The following is a 24265-nucleotide window of genomic DNA, read 5'->3' on the forward strand; positions in this document are numbered from 1 at the left end:
TCTGGCTCTTCTATTTTCACTTAACTAGCTGCACAGGCTTACCAGAATTACCAGGCAGTGGAAAAGAAGGACAAGAGAAGGAGGACTGCTGGCCACACAGCCAGAAAGAGTCCTTTAATGCAAATCCTCAGCACTGAAGATGACGGGGTTGGGTAATGCTCACTCAAGGCTTTGAGCACTTCCAGGAATTGTTCCACTGATTTATGAGGAGAGGTCACCCAGTCCAACCACACATTAGAGCAACTGATGTCTGTCACAACGTGAAAGATTCATCAGCCTCTGTCAGCAAATGAGACTGATAGCCTGATATCTAAGGGCAATGAAGAGAAACTGACTGAAAGAAATGGGGTTCCATAGGTGTGGTGCTCCATGTCACCCAAGAAACCACCCGGTGTGTATTGCAAGTACAAGGTGGGTTCTCAAAGAGTGATGGCTTTTCATATTGGGAAAGTGAGAAGAGTCTTCCTTTCTCCCGTACCACATCCAGCTGCCACCAAGACTACCCAAACCTGGCCTGGTCCTGAGCCCACCAAAGTCAATGGAAAGATGCCTAGTGACTTCAGTGAAGAAGGCTCCATATACTCAGGCAAATGTGAGAGAGAGAGATTTGGGCAGGGCTATGATTTCACTGTCTGTGTGCATAGGATGTCTCCTTTCCCACACGGAGGAACGTTGGCCACCCTTCCCACTTTTTTGGTTCTCAGTGTTCAACACTGCACCTGGAGTTATCTCCCATTTACCAGTGAGCTGATTTAAGTGTCTGACTCAGTCACATATGTTTGGCTCACTTATCCAGAGTAAGATTTGGCCTACTAGCTGTGAAAACAGCTTATATCACATGTGCTGCAAAGCCTAGCCAGAACAGGCTGAATAAAGGATGAAGTTTAATCATGGAAATGTTGACCTACAAATAGAGAACAAAATGTTAAACCACATGGTATAGGGTGCTGCACACCCCAAATATCAAGGAGAGGAAAGAAGAATTGAACACATTTGGAAAGTAAAGCTTACTGTTTTGGTTTTATTTTTTTCTTTTTTTTTTCCTTTTTCTTTCTGCAGATTCGGAGAGTCAGACCCACACTGTTCCCGCTCGCGATGACACCCTGGCATCCGAAGAACAACATGACACCCACCACAAAATGCTGCTGTTGGCTGGCGCTGTCTAAAGTGGTGAGGTTTCGTGAGGGAGGTGAGACTGCCAAAGGAAGGCAAGTGGGGGTGTCACAGTGAGTGGGACCCGGCCACCAGCATGACTCTAGTCTATGGGACCTGTGAAAACTGGAGATAGGTAAACATGACGGAGATAAATGTCCCTTTTATCCCGTGTCCTTGAAAACAATCTGTGGGTTACCTCTAATGACTGGGGAGGGGGGTCTTTGTAATTATTTTCACACCACCTTTCATCTGGAATTTTCTCACCTTTGTAGGTTTCACACAAGGAAGGGTAGCTTTTTTGGCAGAGAACCCGTTTCCATTTTTAATCACAGCCATCACACAAACAGTTCATCTCACAGGATGTGAAAACTTTCTCATAGGCTTTATTTAACATAATTTGGTGGGTTGAAAAAGACAAAGAATAATTTTTAAATCAACTATTGTCTTGCTTTCAATACCTCGCCCGCTTTGTCTTTAGGTACGCTGCATTTTAGACAAATGTAGTTAACAGCAGCCGGCCAGACCTTACTGACTGACAACTGTTTCTTTACAGGATTTCTATGTGCCAAGGAGCTGGACAGTAATATCCATTTGGTATTCATGGAAAGTACTTGCAGAACAATAATGACAATAATTGCTTCTGATTCTTGTGTTTACAACACTGCCAAAGTATCATTAGAGCCTTATTTATAGATAATAATGCTTATTAATCACACATATTTGAATTTTGGAATGTATTAGATTAATATTCTTTTGTAACTTGGTTCTGTACTAATGCTATGAAAAGCAGTTTCTGAACGCAGCCCCCTGGAAGTGCTTGCCTCTGAAGAGTAAAATCATCCAAACCATCTGCAGGTAAGGACAAAGGGCACACCTCTTCCTTAGCAGGCCAACACCAGGACTGCAAACGCAATTCCCCAAAGCAGTTCTTTCGGACTAATTTTGGGGACCGACTCCTGAAAAAAAATACTGTGAAAGGTGTGATAGTAATGTCACACTTGAGCTTGCTTTTTGATGCCCTATGAAACAGTGTGCTTTGAACAGCTTTAAAAAGAAACTACTTTTTCTATCATCTCCTTCTTGAACAGTCTACTCTACCCTATGGGCAAGTTTAGGATTCGTGATCCTGGACCTTAGGATTTGTGATCAATCGTGGGGTTGGTAATGAGAAATATAGTACAAAAATCACTCCTAATTTTGGTTATTAAATAATTCCAGCTTTTATATATCAACGTCTGCTGCGATTCAATAACGTGATAGAATGAAAATGGATTTTTTAAAATGACAGTTACAACAAGCAAAAATGTCACCCAAATCTCAATATCAACTGCCATATATTCATATTCTCCTTTGTCTCCCTGTAGCCCATTACAATGCTGAAAAATACACCAAAGCAACTGCAGTACCAAACTCTTCAATTTTTGGTGTGTAGCCAGCTCCATAAATTTGCATTTAAACAAATAAAATCCAGAACAGTGTAGTATGTCTTTTTTTTTTTCTTTTTTTTTTTTCCTTCCTGAGATGGTTCTTCAAGCAAATTTAAAGAGGCTCTGTCAGTTTAGGGATCGCATTTCTGTCTGTTTTTTTTCTTTTTACCCACCCCTGATGTAACATAGCTACTACAAACGCGAGAAATTAGAGAAACTGTTCTTTTCTCTTTCTGTATGTTATTCTGTGTGCCCATTTTGTGCTTTTTATAGCTCTCTGTGTGGCGTCAGTGCAACCTGTCCCTCAGTGTCACAGTCCCCATTGTCTCCAGGGATCTTTTACACAGCCACAGTGGCAGAAAAAGAAATAATAATTAAAATGCAGAAGCCTTACATTGAGAAGAACACTTGTGGCTTGCTACAACTCCCGCAAACTGCTCTCAGCTTATATATTTTACCGGACTGAATTACCAAGCGAGAGTGTCCCTTTAAAATGCCCTTCACCTATTAATATGCTAGTGTGCTTTTCTTACTGTTTTTTATAAAATGCGAGTGTTGAGGTTTCCCAGGGACTTCGAGCCTATCAAGACAGTCGGTTCTCAGCAAAGCCCAATCATTTCTAGACAAAGCAAAGATTTGAAAAAAAAAAGAAAAAAGAAAAAAAAAAATCTCAAAGCTTGGTTTGGGATGAAACCAAAGAGCAAAGTTCGGGCCACAGTTTGGAAGGGGGCCCGGCCCTGACAGGTTCGACCAGCAAAGGCCTTTGCCCAGGAGCAGGACAAAGAAGGGCACGGCTCACAAACAGGGGACATGATTTTACTAATTTTACTAATTTTAGGGATTTTGCTGGGACGGGAGACTCATTTGCATTGTTTCAGCCCCAACTTGCAGACAAAGCAGGAGTGCCCAGAGGCCCAGCACTGGGTGTGTGCAGAGGAGGCTTTGGACTGGGCCCGTTTCCTGCTTTCTGCTCAACACCCTCCAGCCAAAACTGACCACAAAAATGGTCATGCTGTACCGAGGGGACTTGCGCCAATATTTGCTCATTTGTTTCAGTTCTCCTAATTCTCCTCTTCTGAATACGGGCCCGTAAAGCCAGGTAAGGACGCCCGCTGCCTGCTTTACCAACAAGGAGGGGCCGGTGGCATATTGTAACCTCTCCAGCTGTTGGCAGCCCCTCCAAACGTTAGAAATATTTTCCTCAAGTTTCAGTGTGCCACAGTGCAGGAAGCTGTCCCTCGAACAGACCTTTAAAATTTGCACGTGATTATTTCCTATTGCTAGCAAGAAATACGTGGCAATGTTTAGTAATAACATCCTAATTTCCAAAAGTCAAAACATCAGCACGTAAAATCATAATTCCCCCAATGCAGACTCCAGTCTTCTTATTTTCTTAATCGAGTAATGAACAATAATTTCTATTATTGATGTCTTTTTTTTTTCAGGGTGGTTGTGGTTTAATCGTTTCTCCTACCTCTGTGAAACGAAAGGCAAAGCAAACAGTTATCACATGGGAAAAGGTAAGTTTGTGATTTATATCCGTAGGGCTGATGCTAAACCTATATGAAGATAAAACACCAACATTTTACCATTTTTTTTTCAGTCAGAGATACAGGAAGTCAGATTTTTATATCCATATTTGACTTTCTCAAGAAAAGTGGCCCGTCTTTTTAGAAAATATTGAGTTTTCACAATTCTCACTGAAGTCAAACGAAGCTGAAAATGCCCCATGCCTATTGAAAAAAAGGCCCCTCTCCTGCAGTAGGTATCTACTAGGTAGATAGTAGGTATCTAGGTTTGTGCATGCACAAACTCCCAGTTTGAAAGTGCCGGCCTTCCTGCACAAAATAAGTAGATGAACCTACAAATACCTCTCACAAATACCTCCCAGCACAAATACCTCCCAGCAATTTTAGCACACGAGTAAGCATATGCAAAATCAGACCTCCAGCAAATCCCAAGCAATGAGCAGCAAAAACACCTTCCTAGTGTTCAGTGGGGTTGATACCGGTTACATTTTGGATTTGTAGACATGGGATAGGATAACCAAAATGGAAAAGTTTTGACTAACTTGTTCACTAACAGGGTCTCGGCGGTCACAAAACATTCAAAATCTACATTCAACTGAAAAGGATCTAATCAGAGAGAGAGAAAACAACAGAGATAGAAAACAACAGAGAGAATTTCAATATCATCTTTTAGTTGTATATTTTTATTTGCTATATTTTTCACTAGAACAATATTATCCTCTTTGTATTTAGCATTGGTTTTATTGTCAAATAGTTATTCTTTCTGCTACCAAATTGCATGATTATTGTGTATTTATCCCTCCAGATACGTAACATGAGCATTTCTCTTGCTTATTTTTATATCATTTATAGCCACTAAAATTTTGGATTTGTAGCTCCACACCGTCTTCACAGAACTGTAAGACACAAGCAGGAATACAAATAAAAACATACCTGCTCATCAAGTATTCTTCTAAGCAAAAGGAGAAAAATTAATCTTTGTGTATTTCTAAATAGTCCTGTAGGAGTCATATACTTTTACTATGTGCTATATATTGTATAGTTTCTTCCTCTGTTATGACATGTCTGATTACTTTAAAAAAAAAAACTTTCAAAAACATTAAGGCACAAACCTTTGTATGGAGTACTTTTAGTATGCTTTTTATTCTGACAAGATTAATAATTATCCCATAAGCATGACACAGTTTTAAAATGTTGTTCCTGGTATGAGTTAGCATTGTTCATATAGGTATAGATGTGGAAAGAAAGGGTATTTCACAGCAGAGAAATGTATATTTAAACAAAGAGTGGTAAAACTGTTTTAAAAGGATTTTTTTTTTCTTGTCACTATTATTCTGAATTTAAAATAACTATAGTGAGTTTCAGAAGTGAATTGGCCATTTATAACAAAAATGGAAGCTACTGAAACTAATGGGAAGTCATTTGGAGAAGTATATCAAATGCCCCAGGGCTTCAGGCAAAAGTGGTGAGAAAGAGATCTGCCGTGTGGAGGGTGACAAGCGTGTTACCTCCCCCTCGGTCACCAACTTTTGCCCTCTTCTGTGGCACCTGTGACTAACTCCTGCTGGGAACCAAGCTACAGACTACCCAGACTTTTGCTCTCCTTCAACAAGACAGTTCCTAGGTGCTTATAGTCCTCATGACAGCCGTAGCACTTGCCAGAAGGTGTCATTTCCCTCTTCACTAAGCTCATACACATCCAGTGCTTTCCACTGGTGCAAAGACACTTTTTTTTTTTTTTTTGCCTAGCTGTTCCAAATGCCCACTCATATGTATCCTATGTATTGTATGTATCAACTCGAATTATTGCTGGCTTGGTTCACTGAAGCCCGAGCCAAAGCAGGTAGGGTGTAAACTGTAGGTTTCTTAGGAGTAAGTACAAGGTCAACCTAGCCCTGAGAACTAACCCCAGCAGAATTCCCATTGACATTGGAAACATGCGAAAATAATCCCTCTGTTTCTACTAAGGTCCAAAGGAGTTACACCAGGGGGAAGACTGAGGGCCAGATTCTGCTCTTTTCAGTAAGACAAAGCACCAGGTGTCCTCAGTGAACAGGGCAAGTAGGATTTGGCCCAACTGAAGGAACACAGGGCTGGCTCCCAGAGGCTGAGCTGTACCTCCTCGCTTGGGTTGGAGCAGGGCAATGAAATTTGGGAGTCGATAGACCTCGTATTAGGGAAAGGACTGAGGGCTGCACCTTCTTCCCACTAAAACCAGCGGCAAGGCAGCCAGTGGCACCTCAGTTTTGCCCGCGCTGAAGTGCAGGATTCAACTCTGCTACACTCTACTAACTTCTCTTGCAGGAGTAATTTTTCAGTAATGCAAAGTCAAATGCCACAGGGCTCACTTTTTACAACATCAGGCTGAATTGTATAAACTCCCATTCTAAATTTAAAGTCTTACTGCATTACTTGAGTTCATACTTTTCATAAATGTCCCGTTGTGGTACAGTTTCACTACGTATAAAAACACATGCAGGTATTATGGGCTGTATCACTTCATTTCATCTCATTAATCAGCTACTTAAAAATGTTTTCCTTGCAGTGCAGTAGAAAATGAAACAAATGTTCTTTTTTATCATTTCCCAAATTAAATTTATATTCCATAATGACTGTATTTCATGTGCAAAATAACAAAATATGCTTACATACCTGACTTCACTTCTTTAGTGAATTGCTTCATTTGTAAAATGGTGCATATAAAATTGGAATCTAAAATGAATTACTTGTTTTTTCTTGCTATGAAACCTTGTTTAAGTTCATAGCAATTTTAAATATGATACATTTAAAATATTAATATTTCCCATATATTATTCACTGACTTTCAGGTTTCATCTCAAGTTAGAGGCACTTCATATTTCAAAGGAAGAACTGTTTCTTTTTTTTTTCAGTACTAATGTTCTATTAATTCACTTTGTAATATCACTCTAGTTCAGACAAATGAAATTGCACTAAATTGCTTATGCCAAGAATCAAGCTAAAGTTGTTGGCATTATATAAAATTCCATTTTCCATTATTATTTTATGTTTGTTTTTGTTTTTTGCTTTTTTTTTTTTTAATCTCAGTATTGTCTTTTAGGTATAATTCATAGCCCTGTTTAGTTTGTTCTATGACAAATATATATGCACAAATATTTTTATGCTGAGGTGGGGGTGTAAGTAGGTATTTACAGTAAAGTCTGTAACTTAGGTGATTTTTTACGAGGGACTAAATGCGAACTCCCAGTGAACAACCTTTACAGGTTTTTCCTTTATGAATATTTTTTTACTTTGTGTAGTTTTATCTTCCAGCATGTGTATCATCACACACGTGTATATACACGCACATACACACACATATACATTTATGAAAAATAAATTGGTGTGCGCGTAGAGATGCTTGAAATGTCTCATATGCATATTATACAACATATGCCATTCATGTAATCACTTTATATTTATATATATATAAATAAAATTCATTTTATATACATAAATAAAATATGTGAAGGTATTCCTTAAAGGAGCTATAAAGGCCTAAATGTAGGTGGATTCTTCATCACATCCAAAGAACGAAAAGACCGGGGATATAAAACAGAATCTTTTTATATGACCATGTATCTTTTATAATCTCTCCATAAAGTCCACATGGCTACTTAACTATTTCCAGAGATGTGAATGGAAGTTATAGCTGGACAGGCTGAAAACCTTTAATAAGTAAAGCAGCATATAATCCTATGAAATGCTTTTCAGGAGTGAAATAATTACAAAACGCTGGAGCAAGAGTGGCAAACAGCAGTAAAATCACCTGTGAATAGATGTAAGAAGCTATAAATATACTTCGATATTTGTATAGTCGACTTTCCCTGACTTCCATCAAAATCAGATGTTCAGGAGTTAGAAATCCAACTCCAAGGAATGCAGATTAATACTTATATTAATATATAGCCTGTGCCTTAAACTTTAAGTTTGTAACGTTGTTAGTAAGGCATCCTCTGTTTTCATGCTGATATTTGTTCCCTTTGCAATTTAAAAAAAAAAAAAACAAAATTAACCCAACTCTTTAAAAAATAGCTTGAAAAATGACTGATGCAAATCCTTGTCACTTGTGAATACAATGAAATTATACTCAGAAGAGTGAACGACAGGAGAGCCTCCTGCTCAGAAGCAGAAAAGAATGCCCTGTTCCTCTGCAGTCCTCAAACGCCAGGATTTTGCAATATGAATTAGACCTCAAATGCAAATTAACCTCCGAAGGGGGAGAAAAAAAAAAAATCAGAGAGACATACCGAGTCAAACGCTCCTTTTTCTGCCTATCTCGTCCGCAATGTTAAAATAGGCTAAACAAAACAAGTGCACATCAAGATAGAGCCAATTAAGGCGAAGAAAGCGGGGAGGGGAGGGTGGGGAGGCAGCCACCTTCCTGAACACATGGGGAGTGGGAGCGCATTATCCCACGATGAGCCATCCCTACCTTCTGAGTGTTTCAAAGGCAGGCAACTGGGGGAAATTGGAACCAGCTTGGATTTTGGTGATCCGCTTGCACCCGGGATGCGGGGCGGCGGGGGGCGTGGGGGGTGGCAGAGGGTCGGTCCGGGAGGGGGCGGAATGAAAAGGGGGAGGGAGGGGGGATCGAGAGAGGGTGCCTCGTGGTGCGCAAGGGAACGGTGATTTTTTTATTATTACTATTTTTTAGGGAAGGGGAGAGGGAGGGGAGGCAGCGGCGGGGTGAGCGGGTCCCCCTGCTGCTGGCGCGGAGGAGGGCGGAGGGGAGCCCAATCCCCCCTCCAAAAAAAAAAGGGGGGGGGGGGGTTGTGGGGGCACCGGACAGCCCTGGAGGGGCGCGGAGGGGCCACTGTGCGGTGCCGGCGGCGGGCAGGGGAAGGCGCTGCCCCTATCCCGGGAGCGAGGGGGTTGTTTCGGGGTGCTGCCCCCCCATCCTTCATTCCCCCCCCCCCCCAACATCCCTCCCCGGGCCCGCGCAGCCCCTCCGCGTCCTCCCCCGCCCCAAGCCCTGCCGGCTGCCTCACCGCTCCCGGCGGCTCCCCGCTTGGAAATGGAGACCGGCAACTCTCGCCAGGGCTCGCCAGCATCCCACGGTCCTGAGGAAGGAGTTTGGGGCGGCGGGGAGGCGGGGGGGGGGGGGGGGGAAGGTTGGGGGGGTTGGGGGCTTGGGGGGGGAGGGGGGTGTTTGAGAGTGACGGTGGGGCGAGGAGGAGGAGGAAGGAGGAAGGCTGGGAAGAAGAGGGTGGGGGGGAGACGGAGCTCCTGAAATGGAGCCAGCCCGAACGGGAGCCGATGCTGGAGCAGGGGCTGCGTCATTTCGGGGCTGGGAGAGGGCGAGCCCCCCCCGCTCCGGCGGGGCGCTGCGAGGCCGCCCCCCCCCCACACACACACTTACACGCACACCCCCCTGCAAGCCCCCGGAGCCGGGACGGGGCAGGAAACCCCCCCGCAAGGGGCAGGACCGGTGCCGAGCGGTGCCAGGGGAGGAAGGGGCAGCGGGGGGCGCACGGGGGGCGCAGGGCAGGGAGCAGGAGCGGCCACGGTCACGCGTGGGGGCATTTCACGGGGGGGGAGGGGGGGTCGCAGTGCCACATTTCAGGGGTCCCCGGGAGGGTAGGGGCGAGGAGGAATGATCGGCATGTCTGAAACGCGCAGCCCTTCAAAGAGTTTCAGCTGGGCGAGTGGCAACGCCTTCTGCCCCTTCCACGTTTGGAAGCTCAGTAAGGGGGAGGAGGGGGAAAAAAACAGATTTTTTCCTTCTTTTTCCCTTTTTTTTTTTTTTTTCCATGCCGGACAGTGGGGCTCTTTGAGCGTACTGTAATGTCCCGCAATTACAAACAAACTTTCCTTCTGCAGAGAGGAAGTAGCTGAGACTGAGGATCTGAAGCTGAGCGAGTTGCCAGCGGCTACCCAGGCCTCAGCTGACCCTCGCCGAAGGACAGGGGCCGTGGTGGCACGGCCGTGGGCGCGGGGGCTGCGGGTGCCGCGTGCTGCGCACCCCAGGGAAAAACGGGCAACCTCTCCCCTTCTTTCACCTGTGCCCCTGGTCCAAGGCAGTTTCGCTCTGACACTCATCCTCCCACAGGCTTTCTAAGGTCAGCTTTGGACATTCATGTCCATGTAGTGTTTTATTTTATTATTATTTATTTCCCCACCACCCCCGTGAGAAGCCAAGCTGCTCTGAGCAGGGCTGAGATCGCAGGTGCTGTTATGGAGGCCCGTGGTGAGCATCGCTAAAGAGCAAGAGCAAGGAGTGCCCAGGCCGTGTTACGGCACCGGCACAGTACCATGTCCCAGCCTCGTACACAGCGAGGGTGGAATAGCCAAATATTGACCATCCTCATTACTGCTACGTGCGTATAGGTTTTAGCTTAGCTTACAGCTCTGCACGTGTGTGTGCATGCGTGAAATGTGTGCACGCAAGCACACGTGCACACATCTGTGTATATATATATATTCAATAGTGGGGGGCCTGTTAAGCCGAGCAGTGTTGTCTCTCCTCCAGATAGATGCGTAATGCACACACACAGTGGTGATACCTGAGGTGTTTGGGGGTGGGGATGCATAATATCTTATAAATTTGAAGTTTTTATCAGGCAGAGCAGATTACTTTAAGCGTTCAATTTCTCAGCGATCCAATTTTATTAGGATTTACTATCATTTGTGCTGCGCATCCCTGGGGAAATAATGCTTTGATTAATGTAATCCTGGGCTGGGATCCGCCACATGCCCCTCTCCCAAGAGAAGGGCCCTGTTTGACAAACAAAAACAGAGCCGCAACTCTTGCAATCTGCACTCACCTTTAGAAAGCCCATAGACACGCACGCACGCAAAATGCAGCCACCTCCTCCCCCTAGCCCAAACACAATAGCAGCATTTCAAAACAATGTGCGCTTATTCATTTGCACACAATGCCTCTGATTCAGTGTGGGCTGTACAGTCCAGCCCTCAGCTGCACGGAGCCAGCCCAAAAAGGATACCGCTCTGTTCCCCACTGAGGAGCTGAAGCATCTCCGGGAAGCTCAATGCCTCTCTCTGTATTTCAGGCTCTTCTTGGGCTCCCAACATTTTCTGCCTCTTTGTTTCCCACTGCAGGCCTTGCTGCAAACTGATTTCAAGGCTGCTCGTGCAACCCACCAACTCCCAGAAGCTGTCCATGAGGCCCTTTGGCATGTACCTGGGGGTCCGCACCCCTCCCTGAGTGGGCCCGGTAAGGGGGTGCTGGACAGACACCCCGCTCAGTACCCTGGGGGTGCAGGGACCCCGGGAAACAGCCCCCAGCAGAAAGCAATGCCGTATGCTTTTCGACAGGGAATTGAAGGGACTATTCCTCCCCCTTTTGGGGGGTCGCTTGGTTGCCACCAGCTTTGTTCCCAACCACCAGCACCCCCATTTTTGCTTGTGCCAAAGCCTGGCAGCAAGAGTAACCTTTAAAGGAGTCTGTAGGGATAAAGGTGCCCAGATGCTTTGCCTGTCCTCTGTCCACCAGGTGAAGTGGCCGGTGCTTATCCATCCCTCCTCCTCCCCAAATCCCCCCAAAACACTATTTTAAGGCTTATTTTCTTCCCCGCCTCAATGATGCAGGTCCCAGTGCACCGGAGGAGGACACCCAGTGACAAAGGAGGGCCCTGGCCGCACTTGGGCCACTTTCTTCCAAGTCTGTCTTGCTAAATCCAGGAGGAGGGAGGGACCTGCGGGGCTGGAGATGAGGAGGGATGCGTTTTGAGCCGGGGTGGGCAATGAGATGCCGCTGCCTCCTGCGCGTCCCCGCTGCCCCCCGGTGCGGTGACTCAGCGGTTACGGAGAGCTGGGGGGGGGTCCCCCCCTTCCTCCCCTCTTTTCTCTCCTGATGAAAAACGATGCAATTACTTTTCTGCATGCTGGTCGGGAGAGTTCAAATAACAAGCCTTAAACGCGTTATCAGGCGCTTGTTAAGGGGAAGGATGGAGGGGGGGTGGGGGGGTGAAGATAAGGGGGGGGCGAACCCAGCCTCGCGGTGCGTGGCCGTGCCCGGGGGTTCGTGCCCCTGCCGGTGGGCGCACAGCGTGTCCACGTCTATATGTCTGAAGGTATATGCTCCAGTGAAAGCCTGCTAGAGGAAGAGGTCGGCTCTTCGGCCTGACCCCCCCCTCCCGCACCCAGGGAAGAGTCCCGCTTTAAAACCAGCCCGACCCCCAGCACACCGGGGCGCAAATCGCTGCCGGGAAAAGTTATTTCCACCCCCATCCCACTCCCTTTCCCTTTCCCCCTGCGGCCTCGGGGGGCAACGACCCCCATTTCGCATCTCCCTCGCCCCACCAGGTCCCCTCCTCTGCATCCCCCCCCCCCCCCCCCTTCCCCCGGCCGCCCCCAGCCCTCGCAAAGGCTCGGGGAGCCGGACCGGGGCTGGATGCGGAGGGGGGAGGAGGGAAGAAAGGCGAGGACATGATGAATAATGTTAACTTTTGACTGTAGGAGTCATGATAGAGTTGAGCGAAGCTGCGGGGAAATATGTCATTTAATCCCGAGGCTACTGAAGTCCCTTTTATCAAGCATCGTGATGCTGGAATTACCCTGCTGTAAAAGCGGCTGAGTGCTTAAAAGTATCCAGCACCGGGGAAAAAACTCATAGATGGGGAGGAACTGGTGTAAAATGATCGCATGGACAAACTAACCGCACGACCGTGAAAACCCCAAGCCGATTAAATAAATATAAATATAAATACATGTGCATTAAAAAAAAAACAAATGCACGGTAAAACTGTAGCTGCTGCATTCACGCAAGGAGAACAGACAGCGAGTGCATGTTTGTGTGCAATGCCAAAAAGAGCAGCCTTAAGGTTGACCTGCTGCAATCTGCACTGAGCTCCTCAGACAATAGACAAGTTCAAATGTCAAAAAATCTAATAATAAAAAACAGAGCTGCCAAACTGCACGAACTGTTTTCTGGTGTAGCACAATTATTCACCCTCTTATCCACTAAGAGACTGCCAGTCCTTATGCGCGTAAAAGAAAATCTATGTAATGCATATGGATCTTTCTTTCTTTCTTTTTTCTTTCTTTCTTTCATTCTCTTTTTTTTTTCACGTGTGAAACGCTATTGAGATGGCAAGCACGCAAATCAGAATGATATCATGTCTAATAAAAGCGGGGCTAAGGTTTTCACAGTCTTTTACAAAGGACTCCAACTTGTAAATCCCCTTTTTATGTTGCTACATGCACGATTATTCTTATAAATAAAAATCTACATGTTCAAGGAGCCGGATTGTAACTATACATCCCTATGATTTTAACGTCGGTGGGAGCATTAGGTTTCTATCATATGTAATGCGTCTGCGTTGAGCTCAAGTCAACAGATAGATTGTTCCATTCATTTGGCAACTTTCATTACAGTGCGTGCGAGGTGAGCCCTAAGCACGACACATTGGGTAATATCGGAATTATGCAGCTGGGAGAGAAAGGACCTCTATTTTAAAACCTATCCAGCTTTGCATGTGCGGTCCTGTGTTATTGTTCTAATTTATTACAGAACCAGAAACGCTTTGTTATGCTCAAAACAATAAATAGGGTTGGGAGCGAAGCCTTCATAATAAAAGGTATGGATAAATGAGCCGCCTGCCTATTGTGTTTATCGTTATTATTGTAAGCCTTTAAAAGTAATATGTGTATTTTCCTGTTTTCTCCAGATTGGTTAGTCTAATATCCCTAGTGCAGCTATCAACGTGGTCATAAGAACTCTGAACTACAGCATGGGTAAGCTTGAAAAACACAGAGCAAATCACATTAGCCAAGAATGCCACATAGCTGGAACCCAGTCAACTCGGCGTTTTCAGCTGACTGCTGGATTATGCACGGCTGTGTTTTACATATAGCACGCTGTATACGGAATATGTCTCGATGTTTAACATTTTCATTTGTAAATGCTAATGAGGCAGTCGGTCTCCGCCGTTACATTAGGAGATACCTAAGCGTTTCCCACTCTGAGTAAATGACTACTCAAGACAGTCGCCACGCACTTTCTTTTCCCCACTTCGGTGCCCGTTCCGTTTACACACCCACTTTACAAAGGAGTCCCGAATAGGCGCTTATCGGGGCCACTTGTGGCACAAGCCCCAGAATCGCAGTCGGGACAGCAAGTTGTCGCCGAGCTAACTTGTTGCTCGTTTTAGCGGTGGCTTTGCTGCTTGCATTGCCCCGAAGTCTTGCTGCTGCTGCCCACCGCGGGCAGAAAACAGAGGAGCTCGGCTGCTAACTCGGGGTTTGCTTCGTACACAGGGAAGGTTTGGGGCAAGCGGGAGGAAGAGGAGATTTTTGGGAGGGGGAAGCCTCTGAACCCCGAGCCCGGGGCTCTGAACTTTGCTGGGCTCCTCAAACTCCAACCGTCCCGCTCGGAGGCGAGGGAAATGTTCACTAAAAGTGCGGCAAAGCTCCAGCAAGCGACCGCCTTTCTGGTGGGAATTGCGCTCTGGAAATGTGTTTCGCTGGGCTGGAATATTGCTCTTGCTTGTTTGGCCAAATGCGGTAGGTGGAAAGTTTTGTCCACGCAAATATCTCGAGCATTTTCCCGCACGGTCAACGCACGCCGAGGCTTGACTCCGTTTTCCCAAGGAAGACCCAGCACCACTTTAAATCAAAAGTGGATGTATTCTCGTAGGTCGTTTTCCCTCTTTGCCTACTTTTCTTTCTCTCTGCTTTTTTTTTTTTTTCTTTTTTCTGTTTGGGTATGCGTTAGGTTTTTAGGCGGGGAGTTCATCTTGCCAGCATCTATCATATTTATGGGCTGTGTGATTTCCAGGGCTCCAATTGGTCTTTCCTTTATGGAGGCGAGGAATCAAACTTTCCCAGCCACACGGAAACCGCTGGGGCTGCAGCCCGGAGGGGGGGAACAAAGTGCCCTCGTGTGTGTCCCCCCCCGGGACCGTGGGGACATCCCCTCGCAGGTGTCTCTGCTGCTGCTGCAGCCCCGCTGGCCAGGCTGCTCCCCGACGGGGGGGGAGCGACAGCGACGCGGTTGTCGCTGCTGTCCCCTATCGCGACAGCTGGGGGGGCGTGGGGGGAGACGGAGGGGATTTGGGGCAGAAAGCTGACACTGCGCCTTTGCAAAGGGCCGGAGGGCCGAGCTGTGCTGGGCTAAGCCGTGCCGGCCGTCGATGTGCTTGGTTTTAGCTCGGGTTAACTCCTGCCAGTGTCCCGTCCCGGCTGGCGACAACTTGTGGCCGGGATGGGGGGGCTAGATAGAAGGGGGGCTGCGGGGGCTTCGCCAGTGGGGAAAAGGCGTGAGGGGAGGGAGGGAGGGGCCAGCGGGGGAAAAAAAAAAAAAAAAAAAGAAAGAAAAAAAAAAGGAAAAAAAAAAGCTACTTTTCCAGCTTTAACACAGCAATTAAATATTAAATGATCTAAAAAAAATAAAATAAAAGAGTCGTTTTATTGCACCTCCAGAGGCTTAAGCGCGTTGTTTGGAAAAAAAAAAAAAAAAAGAGGAAAGAAAATAAAAGAAAATAATAAAAAAAAACCTGCGTGGTACCTCAGGATGCCCTGAGTTTAATTAGCTGATTTGGCTCCCCCGCAGGCCTCGGCTCCGCTGGAGGCACCGCACCGCCCGGGACACTTTGGGGGCGGCCCGGGAGCCCGCACCCCTTTCCCCGCCGCCCCCCTCCCGCCCCGTCGGACCCCTGCCCTCCAGCCTCCAGCATCCCCCCCTGAAGATCTGGGGCTCCCCCGGCCCGGGGTTCCCGGCCACGGGGCTGTGCCCGCTGCGGGAGGGGGCGGCGGTGCCCGGGGGTCCCGAGCATCCCCCGCCGGGCCGTGCCGGGCCGAGCCGTGCCGGGAAGGGCACCCGGGCGCCCCCTGCCGTCCTCCGGCAGCCTCTGAAAAGTTTATTTTGTTCAGCAAGCCGCCTCGTATAAAATTAACGAGAGCCAATAAAATTAGCTTACATGTTTCAACTGTAAAAGTCCAAAACAAAATAAAGCTAGTTTTGGTGAGGCTAAGGAGCTCGGCTTTGGCCGCGCTCTCTTTGGCTGAACTAGGGCCCTTTTATCTAAAGCCCAGTGCACAAACATATAGCTTAATGTGACTAGTGTTCTTCCTTTTATTTCTTTCTCTATGGCAACCAATATGTTCTGCTCAGAAATGTTCCCCCATCAAGGAAACAAATGATCTTGAGGGAGCAGCTCTATACGGCATCTGTTCCAATGGAGCACACAGAGTTAACCCCAGTCAAAAGAGACGCCGGGCACGTCAACAAGAAGTGGAAAATGAGCGATTCTTCTCCCCCCCCCAAATTGAAACCTATCCCTCCCTAGTTTTACAAGCCGTTTTATTGATTCGACGATCGACCGTTTGCAAAGAAGTAACTAATTCTAGGAAATCACAATGATCGCCAGCTATTGTGTGCCCAAAAGAGCAGCGACGGGGGGGGGGGGGGGGGGAAATATATATATATATATGTATATTATGCAAATGGGACGGCGAAATGAAAATAAATGAAAGTCGCGGCATGGGATATTGAAGCCTCGGTAAACTTTGCAGGAGAGGGAGCTGGCCTACTAATTTCAGCCTACATTATTTATCACGTTATTTATCGCGCTGACCCCACCGCTAGAAAAAAAAAAGGAAAAAAAAAAAAAAGAGTTGCGGCTCGTTAGCCTCCACCTCTCAATTAGCCGGAATCGGGGAGGGAAAAGCGGAGCGAGGGGGCAGGAGGGAGAAACAAAGTGCAACCTGCCCTGTAAATCCTCCGGCCCCTCTCCCCTCGGAGGAGAAGCCGGAGGGATGCCCTGCTTAGTTTTGATTGATTATCCTCTTTCCGACGGACCTGCGCCGCTCCAGCCCGGGATATTGAGCCCAGCCGGCTGTTCCCTAGCTACAGCGTTAACCCTGTGCGCGCTCCGCACCGCTCCGCACCGCTCCGCACCGCTCCGCACCGCGCCCGGCCCCCCCCGCGCCGCCGCCGCCAGCAGGTGCCCGGCTCCCCGCACCCGGCTCCCCCCCTCCAGGAGCGGCCCCCTCCCCTGCCCCCGAGCCCCCTTTCCATCCCCGAAAGGTTTTCGAGAGCCTTCTCCCCCCCCCCCCCCCCACTCCCCCCCCCTCCATCCCACCCACCCCCTGCCCCGAGCCCCGGCGTTACGATAATTAAGAGTGCCCAGGAAAGTGAAGCAGGGACCCAGAAAAGTCTGAAGAATTGCTTTGCTGCCTCGAGCTTTGGAATGAATCCACGCTTTTTATGTAATATTTCACTAAGGTGGTTTTTGTTGCTGGTGGGATTTTCTTTTTCTTTTTCCTTTCCCTTTCCCTAAGCCTGTTTCCTTCCAGGCAGTTGCCATGGGTTTCCCTGTCTTGTCCTAGGCTTTTGAAACCCCATATCCAGAAGACTTTAAAGCAAACAAAAGTAGAAGAAAAAAAAAAATGTAAAACACTTACCGATCATACTTCGAGGATTTAGAGATTTTTTTTTAATTTTTGATTTTAATAAGGTGACAGGGGGGAAAATCATGTTCTCAACTCCAGCGAAACGATCCATGTTAAGATTTTCCTTTGCACTGACTCCACTAAGCCCCGCTCTCCACTAGTCTATTATTTTCACCAAAATATATGAAAATTTATGCAAATGAAAATCAGCACTAACTGTTCTCCCCTTGTTATACTTTGGATTTTTTTCCAGACAAAACAATCACACTCGGCAAGGGAGGGGGTGGGAAGAGTTGGGGAACTAAGTTTTTTTGTGTGTTTTGTTTTGTTTTTTTAAAATAAAAGACATTACTCCGGTTCAAGCTTTATTTTTTTGTTGTTGTTGCCGCTGTTATGAGGGTGTACATTTTTTTATTATTATTATTTGGGGGGGGGGATTTCTCGCCCCCCCCCCTTCCTTTTTTATTAAGAAAGTAGATCTGTTTGCAGAGGCGCTATCACGTTTCATCAGGCCACCTGAGACGGCTTTTGAAAGCGTGTACTGTGAAATTCATAGCAGTAATTTAGACAAAATCCTCACTGTATATTAATGAAAGACGGCCCCATGGCACCGTTCCTATCCTCCCCATTCAGTGTAAACAAAACCACGAGACTCGCTCGGTTTTTGAGCCTGATCCAAGCAAAATCGGCTGGAAAGGAAAACATGGGGTTCTGGCACCGACTATTCAAACGTCTGCACCTGGAGATCTCAGATTTATTCAATGAAATCTGTGTTGGATCTTTTATATATATATAAAAAAGAAACCTTTGGAGGACGCATGGGAACAAAAAAAATAATAATAAAAAAAAATAATTTTAAAAAAGGGTCTGCTTAGGGTTTTAGTTCCCAGAGCCCTTCGGAGCTTGGCTCTGATGGGGATTTTTTTCTTTTCCGAGACCTACCTAAGATGGGATCTCGCCAGCCGGGGCCGGGCTCAGCCCAGCGGGCGCCCGTCGGGGCTCGCCGCGCCGGGGGGGCGCTGCGGGGGGGGCCCGGAGCTCGGCCCCAAGAGCTCGGGGGGGGGGGGGGGGGGGGGACGACGGCGGGGGTCGGGGGGGGGGGGGATGCCCCGCACCTCGGGAGCGTGTGCGCGGCGGCGCGTCCCCTGAACGTCCGACTTGTGTTATTGCGCTGGAAATCCCCGAGGAGCGTTCAATTCGCCCTTGTTTTTGTTGCCACTTTCTCTTTTTTTTTTTTTTTTTTTTTTCTTTTCCCCCTCGGTTCACTGAGGTTGCCCGTGTGCGGCAGCATTTCCGCTCGGTCGCATCTCCCCCCCCCCCCCCCCATCTCCGTTCCCCCCGCCCCCCTTAACTCTTTCCGCTGGATGGGAAAAGAGAAATAACCGCGGGGGGTGCGGGCCCGGGGGGTTCGGGCCGGCTGCCTGCGGCGGAGCGAGGCTGCTCGCCGGGAGAACGAGGCCCCCCCGGGCTCCCCCCCCCGCCCCCCCCGACGGCGGGACGGCGGCTGGAGGGGGGGGGGCTCAGGACACGGGGGGAGGACAAAAGGAGGAGGGGGGGAGGTAGAGAGACGGGAGGGGAGGCTGCGCGGAGGCCGTTCTCGGCGCTGCTCGTTGTTAATGAGGACCCCCCCCCAAAAAAAAAAATCCCCCCCCCCCGGTGTGTGTGCGCCCCCCCCCTCCCCTCTCTCTCTGTGCACGAAGAGTTAAGGGGAGGAGGGGAGGGCCGGCTGGAGGGAAGGAGGCGGGGAGGAGGAGGAGGAGGAGGAAGGGGGGGGGAAGAGGCCGGCGGAGGGAGGCCGGGGAGGGGGGGGGGGGGGCGACTTCCAGCCCCGACTGCGCTTTGCCTAAATTAACGGGCAGCCAATCGGAACGGCCGGAAGGGGGCCCGGCGGCCAATGGGGGGCGGCGGCGGGCGAGGGGACGGGGACCGGGGGGCTTGGGGGGGGGGTCCGGAGGGGGGGGGGCGGCGGGCAGACGGCGGCGGGCGAGGGGACGGGGAGGGCGGAGGGGAGGGGGCGGCGCGGGCACGGCCCGGGAGAGGGAGGGAAGGGAGGGGAGGGGAAGGGAAGGGAGGGAGGGAGGGAGGGAGGGAAGGGAGGAGGGAGGGAGGGAGGCGGGGAGAGGCGAGCGGCGGGACTCCGGCCCCGCCAGTGCGCGCCGCGAGCCCGGCAGCCCAAGTTGCCCGCCGGAGTTAGTGTATAAAGGATACCATATATGCACACGCACATAACGCACACCTCTCCGGCAAGGCACTCCTCCTCCGCCTCCTCCCTCGAGCGGCCGCTGGAATTAAAATAAAAAAGCAAAACAAACACCAGAAAAAAAAAAAAAAAAGAGGAGAGAGAGAGAGAGAGAGGAGAGAGAGAGGGAGAGAGAGAGAGAGAAACAATCCGCGAGGTACCGAGAAAATTCAACTTTTTCTGATTTTTTTTTCCACTTTTTCTTCTTCTTTTTTCTTTTTTTTTCCAACCGCCTAAAGGAAAGGTAGAGAGAAATATATATATAAATATATATATATAAAACAAAAAGATGTCTTATCCAGCCTGTGACTCTAGCAAGAAGGCTCCGGCAGGACTCTTGTTTCAAAGGGGACAAAGTGCTCCGGCGGCAGCACAACTTTGAGCAATGCATCATCGCCGCCACCGCCACCATCATCATCGTCACGGGAAGTTTTCGTAGGACACCGAGCAAAAACTTGCAGATAAAAGAGCAAAGAGGAGACCGAGGAGCCGAGGCGAGAGGCGGAGAGAGAGCCAGAGAGACAGAGGAGGAAAAGAGCCCCCCGCCGCCCCGAGCCTTCAAGGAAAGAAGAAAAGGAAAAGTTTCGCTCGGAGAGGGGAAGGCTGCGAGGTGGAGATGTACTCCTAGGGGAGCGGAGGGGAGAAGGCACGGGGGCTTTTCGATCCCCCCCCCCCGCTTCTTTTTCGCTTTTTAGCCTTTGTTTGGTTTCCTCCCAGCGAGCAGCGAGCAGGCGGCGGAGGACAACCCCCCCCCCCCTCCACGTTCTGTATACAATTTGTGTTGTTTTTTTTTTTTTTTCTTTTTTTCCCGGAGAGAAAAAAAAAAAAGAGAGAGAGAGAGAGAAAAAAGCCAAAAAAAAAAAAAAACCACGACCACAGAAGGGGAAGGAGGAGAAGAAGGCAAGGCGAAGGCAGAGCGGAGCCGAGGCAGGACGGGCGGCGGACGGGCGGCCGGCAGCGCGCCGCGGAGCGCTAGCAGGTGAACCCCGCGCCCCGGCGCCCCGGCGAGGCTGGGAAGGCGGCGGCGGCGGCGGCGGCGGCGGCGCGGGCGGCGGCCCCGGCAGCGGCCCCGGCAGCGGCGGGCAAGGGCGCTCGGCCGGCAGCCGGCGGCGCGGCGGCGGCGCGGCGGGGGCGAGCGGCGGGCGGCGGCGGCGGGCGCGGGATGGCCGCGGCCACGTCTAACCCCTACCTCCCCGGCACCGGCATCCTGGCGGCCGGCTCCATCGTCCACGCGGACTCGGGCGGCGGCGGCGGCGGCGGCGGCATGCAGCCGGGCGGCGTGGCCGTCACCTCGGTGGCGGCGGGCGGCTACCGCGGCGACCCGGCGGCCAAGATGGTCCAGAGCGACTTCATGCCGGGCGCCATGGCCGCCAGCAACGGCGGCCATATGCTGAGCCATGCCCACCAGTGGGTGACAGCCCTGCCCCACGCCGCCGCCGCCGCCGCCGCCGCCGCCGCCGCCGCCGCCGAGGCCGGCTCGCCGTGGTCCGGCAGCCCCGTGGGCATGACGGGCAGCCCCCAGCAGCCGCCGCCGCCGCCCGACGTGAAGGGCGGCGGCGGGCGCGACGACCTGCACTCGGGCGCGGCGCTGCACCACCGGGCGCCCCACCTGGGCCCCCCGCACCAGGGGCACCCGGCGGCCTGGGGCGCGGCGGCGGCGGCCGCCCACCTGCCCTCCATGGCCGGCGGGCAGCAGCAGCAGCAGTCGCTCCTCTACTCGCAGCCCGGGGGCTTCACGGTGAACGGCATGCTGAGCCCCCCCCCCGGCGGGCAGAGCCTGGTGCACCCCGGGCTGGTGCGCGGCGAGACGCCGGAGCTGGGCGAGCACCCCGGGCACCACCACCACCACCACCACCAGCACCCCGGGCACCACCCGGCGCACCACGGCGGCGTCAACAGCCACGACCCGCACTCGGACGAGGACACGCCGACCTCCGACGACCTGGAGCAGTTCGCCAAGCAGTTCAAGCAGCGGCGGATAAAGCTGGGCTTCACGCAGGCCGACGTGGGGCTGGCGCTGGGCACCCTCTACGGCAACGTCTTCTCGCAGACCACCATCTGCCGCTTCGAGGCCCTGCAGCTCAGCTTCAAGAACATGTGCAAGCTGAAGCCTTTGTTGAACAAGTGGCTGGAGGAAGCCGACTCCTCCACGGGCAGCCCCACCAGCATCGACAAGATCGCGGCGCAGGGCAGGAAGAGGAAGAAGCGGACCTCCATCGAGGTGAGTGTCAAGGGGGCCTTGGAGAGCCACTTTCTGAAATGCCCCAAGCCCTCCGCCCAGGAGATTACGAACCTAGCGGACAGCCTGCAGCTGGAGAAGGAGGTGGTCAGGGTTTGGTTTTGCAATCGGAGGCAGAAAGAGAAACGGATGACCCCCCCGGGGATCCAGCAGCAGACCCCCGACGATGTCTACTCGCAGGTCGGCACCGTCAACTCCGACACGCCGCCCCCTCACCACGGACTGCAGACGAGCGTGCAGTGAGGGGCACCGACAGGGCCGGGGAGGGGGACGGGGGGGGGAGCTCGGGGCACCGCGGGCCGGGCCGGGCCGGGCACCGCCGCACCGGCCCCGGCCCCAGCACCGGCACCGGCCCCGGCAGCGGTACCGGCAGCGGCAGCGCCGCGCACACCCGCTCGCTCACACACACACACACACACTCACACACACTCACACCCGCACGCACGCACTCACACACACGTACACACACACACACACACACGGTCCAGGCTCGTTCAGACTGCTTGTGTTTATATATATATGGATAGAGGCGTGCATCTATATATATATATATATATGTGAGAGCGAGACCAAGAGGGAGCGGTGGAGGAAGGATCCGAGCGAGAGCGTTTAGACTGTGCTGGGTAAAACGGGGCGGAGATGCGGTAATGCACCAAAACTGCAGATGTGTCGGGGGGTTGCTTGTGGGAACAGGGGTTGGCCGGGTGGGTTTTCGTTTGGTTTCTTTAGGGTTTTGCTTTTTTACTCCCCCAGTTACCCCTCTCTCGCAGCGAGGAATGCCACTGATGTCTGCACCTCTTCTCTCCCCTCCTCCCCCCCGCACTCTCCCCCCTATCCCCAAAAGGGCTCTCTTCTCTGAATCACAGAAACTTTTTTCCCCCCTTTCTCCCTCTCTCTTTTTTTTTTCCCTTTATTTTTCTTTCTCCTTTATTTTTCTTCCCCCTTTTTTTTTCTTTCCTTTTTTTTTCCTTTTCTTTCCTTTATTTTTTTTCTTAAATGGGAGCAATCCAAAAAAAAAAAAAGGGAAGCAGAAGCAAAATAATCTGATTAATCAGAGGGGGCCTGCTGCATTCCAGCACCCTGTTTTTCTTGGCCAAACCGGAGAATTTTGGTGCAAGGCAGACATCCACTCTGAAAACATATATATCTATATAGCTATATATTCTGCAAAAATGAAAAGGGCCACTTTTTCCAGGAAAAAAAAAAATATGCACACAGCACTAAAAACAAGCAGACTGCATAGGGAAGCAAATACATATATATATATTTATCTATATATATAGGTATAGCTATAGAACAAAAATATGGAAATAAATGCCCGCACACCGAAAACTGACCCCGAGGAGAGAGGGGGGAGGGACAGACACCGGGGGGAGGGTGGGAGAAGGAGAGGTTGTTGGTCCCTAAAGTTCGAGCTCTGTAGAAGGACTTTGCATGAATTAAGGGAACCAGCGAGAGAAAGGGAAATAATTCAGGGCTGTCAAAGTCCTGCTCCTGACGGCTGCCAATCACCATGGAAGAGTCATAAAAAAAAAAAAATCCACTGCTAATATTTTTTTTATTAATATTTTTATTTTTTATTTCTGGACTGATTCAGATAAAGGGATTTAGAAGGACTGAGCATCTGCAGCTGCACTTATCTGAACTTCTCCTCTCCTAAATCCGTTGCCAACTTTGATTGAATGGGTGCTGTGGATGTGATTATATAATACTGCCATTTCCAAGCAGTGTTTTTGGTAGGTTTTAATAAACAGACTTTTCAAAAAGACGGCAATATAGAATTGTTAGATCCGTTGTTGATCTAAAAAAAAAAAATTTGCTTTATATTTTCATTAAATGACTTCTTTTAATATTTTATTCAGAATACCTATGAACTGCTGCAAAACGGTAATTTATTTTTTCCCCAGATCTTGTATTACGTGTTTTTTTCAGACGAGCACAAATCAAAATGAAATGAAAATATGGACAGTTGTTAGGTAATAAGGGTATCTTTTGATGTGATAATTTGATTGTAATTTAATTTGAGTAGTGATTCCGTAAGAGCTGATTGAGAAAATAAATTTGTTAGAATGAAAGAGTCTGTGTCTGATGCATAAACCACTGTGTCGAAAAAAAAAAGAAAAAAAAAAAAAGTTCTCGGAAGGCAAATGCTGCAAAAGCTGATGTGAGGTGCTCCCCCAAGCCCAACCTGCTCTCCGCACACCGCTCGGGGTCCCTGGGGCTGCAGCCTGGCAGCATCCCCGCCGGGTGCTCAGCACAATCCTCGCTCTTTCTCAGTCAAAATTATTAATATCGTCCTCCA

The 24265-nt window shown here is 49.8% G+C and overlaps 1 protein-coding gene and 1 long non-coding RNA gene across 8 annotated transcripts in view; one reads left to right on the forward strand and one right to left on the reverse strand.

The window, feature by feature from the left end:
* LOC310883436 overlaps positions 1-18520 on the reverse strand; it is a 52336-nt gene extending 33816 nt beyond the window's left edge. For 4 of the 7 annotated variants that reach the window (XR_014573534.1, XR_014573535.1, XR_014573536.1 and 1 more), the window contains exon 1: positions 9121-9230. This is a non-coding gene — a long non-coding RNA (uncharacterized lncRNA). The other 3 variants (XR_014573533.1, XR_014573538.1, XR_014573539.1) reach the window with 3 other exon arrangements.
* A 2366-nt stretch (positions 18521-20886) lies between these two features.
* On the forward strand, positions 20887-24038 carry POU3F3 (POU class 3 homeobox 3; the record flags this gene model as incomplete). Its single annotated transcript, XM_083818947.1, has 1 exon — positions 20887-24038. One exon carries the CDS (start codon positions 20887-20889, stop codon positions 22204-22206), a length of 1320 nt encoding a protein of 439 aa, XP_083675073.1. The 3' UTR covers positions 22207-24038.
* Positions 24039-24265: the final 227 nt, after the last annotated feature.

This window comes from Anser anser (assembly GCF_964211835.1).
Source record: "Anser anser genome assembly, chromosome: 1".
NCBI lineage: Eukaryota > Metazoa > Chordata > Aves > Anseriformes > Anatidae > Anser > Anser anser.